This window comes from Perkinsus marinus (genome assembly GCF_000006405.1).
Source record: "Perkinsus marinus ATCC 50983 genomic scaffold scf_1104296960410, whole genome shotgun sequence".
Classification (NCBI taxonomy): domain Eukaryota; phylum Perkinsozoa; order Perkinsida; family Perkinsidae; genus Perkinsus; species Perkinsus marinus.
The window spans coordinates 17,419-22,633 of record NW_003206160.1 but is presented as its reverse complement, the minus strand read 5'-3'; the positions used below and the strand labels follow the sequence as shown (position 1 = coordinate 22,633).

The window sequence follows — 5,215 nt, the reverse complement described above, 5'->3', positions numbered from 1 at the left end:
CGCCCATCATCAGTTACGAAGCAGTCAGCTGGTGCAGTTCCGGTCATCGATTGGGAGTTGGCTTGCAAGTCCAGCTTATGCCTGGTCGGGACTGCAAGACTTGGTGGTCAAGGTGCCTCATATTGTGTTGACCTAAAGAGCTTTTCGAACGATCTCCTCCAGGTGCAGCTGAGTTACTTCGGCTCGGCAGTAGTGGCCAGTGTTGGGCGACTAATCGTCAGCTGGTGGCCCGTGGGAAATTCTGCTCTGAAATTGAATTCATCGGGCCAGAGAACTCCACCACATCTTCTGGTGCTAAGGAGGGCTCTATGAGGTTAGTAGAGATACTATAACAGCTTCTGCCTCTGGAAAATTCCTCCTTAGTTTCGTCGTCCTCTATCAACACATTCACTCACCGTCGGAAATCGTCGTTGGATCAGCTGGCTGGTCTTCTCAGCCAAATGGAAAGCCCTGGTAAGACCTTTTATCTCCAAGTTTTCCGTCTTAGTTCGGCTAATATAGTGGCCATATAAAGTGATTATTGCCGGACTATGAACTCATCATCACTTTATTTTGTTCATACCCTCGTGGCCGCCGATCCTTTCTGTCAACTTTTCATGTACTCTGCCTTCCCGACTTCCCTGGGGATTGAAGTTCGAGCTGTACCAGCAGTGCTGGGAACATCCAACACTACTGAATTCGAGGTCAGGGTCGTACTGACAAACGAGGGTAACGTACTCCTTTTGAGCTCCTCGCAGGAGCCTCCTCCCTTCTATCAATCATTTCGGGTTGCTTCACTATCATATAGCACGATCACTCGACTCTCATTCGATCGCTCATTCGAAACTGCCTTCAGGTAATCGCATGCCCAACGTGCTAGCAGCAGGGAAGTCTGTAAGCCCCGGGTATCGCACAACAGCAGATGACTTTCTAAGGACGCATACTTTAACCGTCACGACTGGTGCAGTGAAGATTGACGAGGTACTCATCTGCGAGTTTCGGCTCCCTACTACATCTTCATTGGTCACATCGGGCTCACAGAGCGGTTGGAAGCTCGACGGTCTAGGTTGCTGCTTTGTGGGAATATGTACAACCGACTCCGCGAATGGGAATTCGTACTTGGAGATCTGCAAATGGTCACACATTCAACCCAGCTCGGAGTCGCGAGGTGGTGGTGTTGGCGGCACATGGCTCGATCGAGTGGTCATCGTCTACGAGCTTCCCTGGCCCTTGCCGCTTATCATCGGCACCGATGAGTTCACTAAGTATTCAATCATATTTCGCTCTCTCCTCTCGTTGCGACACTCAGCCCTTGGATTGGATACGCTCTGGCAGACTCTTACTAGAGTTTCGCGGAAGCAACGACAAATCAGAGCACTCCCGTGGTTGAGTCACATCCTTGCTGTGAGGGCTCGGATGGCTGCTTGGCTGTCCACCGTGATCCAGTACTTCACGATAGACGTCATAAGCGTTAGATATGCAGAGATGGTTAAGAAGGTGTCGCTTTCGACGACCGAATTCGACGGCATCGTCCGGGCGCATCGTGCTTTCCTCGACGACATTGTATCGAAGTGCTTCCTTGAATCCAATCCTCGATCCCGGAGGATTCGATCATCCATTGATAAGCTCAGCCGAGCCTGTATGAAGTTGTCAGCGCTGGGCAAACAAGGCATCTTCGATGACGCTTTGCCGAACGAACGGTTGAGCAAGGCACTGAGATCGTTGGAGGAGAAGTTCATCATCGGAGTTCGAGATTTAATATCACTCTTAGACGACATGCATCTCACCAGTAGTGAGAGAGCTCATTCCCTCTCGCAGCTCTTGCTCAGACTGGATTACAACGAGTAAGTTCATAACTCTCCGGATATCATACGAAAAGCAATTCATAGGGTATATACACGTCCCCAACAACCTCCCACGACGAAGCTTCCGAGCATCGAGCAGAACAGGATGGGGCGCCCCATTATACCACAAAGCGAGAGTGACGGCGACTTGCTTTCAATGGGCAGTCCACGCTCTTAGATCCGAGTCGAGATCTGGAGCAAAGTACTCCAGTAGCCTCAGCTGAAGGAGCCGTCTCAGCTGTATCATCTCATAGCATAGGGCCTCAATATGGGCGGACGAGTGGTAGGTCAATCAGCAAGAATTATGTCGCGAGGCACAGTGAAGCAGGTCCTGGTCTGGCCGCCAGTGAGAGTAGCCATTATACGATTGCATACGGACCAGAACCTACTGTAAGAGAACAAACGATTCATTGCGAATGCATAGCTGTTGGACTGAGGCATCACATCTTCTGTCTCTCTGAATCTCCTCTTTCCACCTACGTAGCATCTTGAAGGCTACGACTCAGCTGCTACTGGTGGCTCCAGAGAGTTGGAAGTTCACGGCGCTACTCAAGATGTGGTTTCGAAGATTTTAAAGGAGGGTCAGGATGAGCAATCGAAGGTAAGCCCACGAATTATTTGTTATCCGGTCATGCAACCATTCGAACAGCACACCGCAATGCGGGCAGACTGCGTTATCAGGTGCTCTCTGCATACGAGAAGTCCAAGGCTCTGCTAGAAAGTATTCGCCGTCGAAAGCTCCTCCGAGCAGCAGGGGAAGCGGATGAGAGACCTCGTGATGTTTGACTGAGATGATATGTTAACCCTGCATGACAATTACAATCAAGGACAAGTTTCACTCAGGAACAGTACGGTCTTTGGATGCTAGTACCCACTCAATCTGTCATATCTGCCAACAGGCCCTATTAGCGAGTCAAATAGCTAAACAGCTCCTTTTGTGGTTGGGCAGATCATGGCCTATTCTGCTTGCACGAGGGGAGTTTCACCCATTCCAAGTTGGAATGGATGAAACTCCCTTCGATGAAACTTCACCATCAGAGTTGGAATTTCCAACTCTGATGGTGAAGTCACTTCACTGAAGTGTGGGATAATTTGCAATCGAGATCGTCTGTCACTAGCAACTGTAGTGCTTTGTAACTCGTATCATCAATCTGTACCAGAAATCACAAATATGCACCAGGAGCCGCTCGCTGCGAGAATCACTGCCAGCTTCACAAGTGAAGTAAGAAGTTTACCAAGTGTGCTTGAAGTCTTCAAGCTCTTCAAGTCGAAGAGCAACGATCGGTGGTTCTAACGGCATGAATGCCCTCTGCCACGATCAATTCAACTTATAATTACTGACTATAATCAACACCTGAAGAGGTTATAGCTTGATGAGCATCAAATGTGACTCAAACTAGTCTGAAAAGTAATGGTCTCGTAGACGGCCTGGTAGATATTGAAGAGGAATATCACCACTATTGTGCAAAGCACGAGCCAGCCTTTAAGAAAGTAATGAGCTCAAGCCAGCGACTCCAAAAGATGACGAGATTCCTGACATGAATCGATCATCAGCTGAAGAAGCTGCGGCAGCTCAGCTGCCTCTTTATGATCCTACTACCCGTGCATGTGTTATGAAATATTATATATCATATCTTCAAGAGCCAGGCCCCTCTTATTGAAATCTCACACCTCAAGAAGTATCAATTCTTTCACCACTCTGTGAACTCATAAACCGAAGTACTCGTGGAAAGTGTAGATAGCAAGTGAAGGTTCTATGAATCTATGATAAATTATCCATCTGTTTTCATAATTTGAAATATTTGTCTAGCATAGCCTAAGTGGGATATTTTGGAGCCTCAACACAGTGACGATGACTTTTCGTCGCCATTACTTTGGACATGAGTGTGCCCGGCTAAGCATGAATCGCCACTAACATAGGACAGGCCCTCTAGCAGTTCCACCAGATAGATCTCTACCGCTGTGTGTAGTGCTATGGGTGCTAAGGCAAAACTCTCACTTCAAAAATTTGGCGTTGGATAAAGCGCAGTTAAAAAATCAAGTCGGTCGTAAAACATACGCACGTCGTAAACCCAGGCTACCTAAACGCAACGGTGGTTGAGATTGTACATTTACCCAAACCCTCGGTGGCCTCCGAGGCCACCGAGGGTTTGGACGAGTCTGCAGACCGAATAACGATTGAGGATGACAATGTCATCATGACATCTCATTGCCGAATCGTGCCGCTGCGAAGAAGACCGAGCAACTACTCCGAAACACCTCTTCTCTATCAGCAGTTCGAGGCCCGAACGGTTTGGGCCGAATCCAAACCAGACTCTCCAGAATTCTCAGACCTGCCATCACGAACCTTACGGGAGGCGTGTGCTCTGCGGCAGAAGCTCTGACTGTACCCATCTGGCCGTTTCACTAGTAATGCCATACTCCCTGGATGGTAATGTCTTCTCTTGGCAGTGTTCTTGCTCCAGAAGTGACCAGGTTGATGGGTGTGGTGATGGACCATCACTGATGGTGTATGTGATAGAGCTTATCGAGTCAGTTCCGATGGGCTGGAAGAATGTGATGAGTTGTTGGACAACCCCTCTTTGTTCATAAATATCCGACTGCTTCAAACCATCTACCATAACAATCTACAACAAACGTTCCTCGAAGTATGACCCACCATCGTTCCCCCCACGATCCCCGCCATGACTCCCCGATAGAACATTTCGAAGGGGAAAACGAAACCTATCTATAACTAAATAGCAGAGCAAACATAATCGTTGTTCGAAGAAGTGCGTTAAAACGTTCAAACGGCCAACTTCCAAGCGCTCCTGTTCTTCCTACATCACAGTCTCATACGGCAATGTACCTATCATTCTGCTCCTCTTCATAATCTCTTTCTTTCTGTATACTTTCTACTCCTTCATTCCCAACTACACTGCGATTGTACTTAAAATTCTATGATTTTGCATCTGGAATGTGTCATGCAGTTTTCATCCTTTTCTTGCAAAGATCGTGCAATCTCGAGCACTCCCGCTCAGTTCCTCTCAATTCCAGGTAATTTCAAAAACGTCTTTCTCGCGATATCCTGCGCGTTCACATTCCTTCCAACATGTCGTTATGCTCCTCTCGACTATTTCTATCTCATTCTCGATACCTAATGAGCCCAACCTGCTTTTTCCCTCCAATCATAGCATTTCTACTCATTCCACAACGTGGAATCTGTCCTTGCAGCTGTCGTGCATTTTCCCTGCACTGCATGTACTTGCATTTCCTGCACATGCACTAACTTCCATAAGATGAATCTGCAATTCGGTCGCACTCTTTTCTCTTTACCTCTGACGTCGCGTTTACATCAGGTATCTTATCTTACACAAGATTATATTATATAATTTGAAATGGCTTGCCCCATA

At 47.6% G+C, this 5,215-nt stretch overlaps 3 protein-coding genes across 3 annotated transcripts in view; 2 read left to right on the top strand and 1 right to left on the bottom strand.

Moving 5' to 3' along the window:
- Nucleotides 1-1,374: 1,374 nt before the first annotated feature.
- Nucleotides 1,375-1,718, bottom strand: Pmar_PMAR019624 (hypothetical protein; the record flags this gene model as incomplete). Its single annotated transcript, XM_002772728.1, has 1 exon — nucleotides 1,375-1,718. A coding segment is annotated over one exon (344 nt), but the record flags the coding sequence as incomplete, so codon positions are not given.
- Pmar_PMAR019625 (gamma-tubulin complex component, putative) lies at nucleotides 1,378-2,635 on the top strand. Its single transcript, XM_002772729.1, has 6 exons — nucleotides 1,378-1,823; nucleotides 1,869-1,960; nucleotides 2,002-2,106; nucleotides 2,152-2,213; nucleotides 2,308-2,424; nucleotides 2,505-2,635. Exons 1-6 carry the CDS (start codon nucleotides 1,396-1,398, stop codon nucleotides 2,607-2,609), a joined length of 909 nt encoding a protein of 302 aa, XP_002772775.1. The 5' UTR covers nucleotides 1,378-1,395; the 3' UTR covers nucleotides 2,610-2,635.
- A 2,127-nt stretch (nucleotides 2,636-4,762) lies between these two features.
- Nucleotides 4,763-5,215, top strand: part of Pmar_PMAR019623 (proteasome subunit beta type, putative) — a gene marked incomplete at both ends in the record, with an annotated part of 935 nt that continues 482 nt past the window's right edge. Inside the window, one exon of the mRNA XM_002772727.1 lies at nucleotides 4,763-4,859. Coding sequence (XP_002772773.1) covers nucleotides 4,763-4,859 — 97 coding nt within the window. The remainder of the gene's footprint in view (nucleotides 4,860-5,215) is intronic.

Bases quoted from the DNA above. Each gene is read 5' to 3' on its own strand.
- Pmar_PMAR019625 (XM_002772729.1), top strand. From the start codon at position 1,396: ATGGCTGCTTGGCTGTCCACCGTGATCCAGTACTTCACGATAGACGTC. The intron at 2,214-2,307 runs GTAAGAGAACAA...CCACCTACGTAG, and splicing joins CATACGGACCAGAACCTACT to CATCTTGAAGGCTACGACTC. The intron at 2,425-2,504 runs GTAAGCCCACGA...CTGCGTTATCAG, and splicing joins GTCAGGATGAGCAATCGAAG to GTGCTCTCTGCATACGAGAA.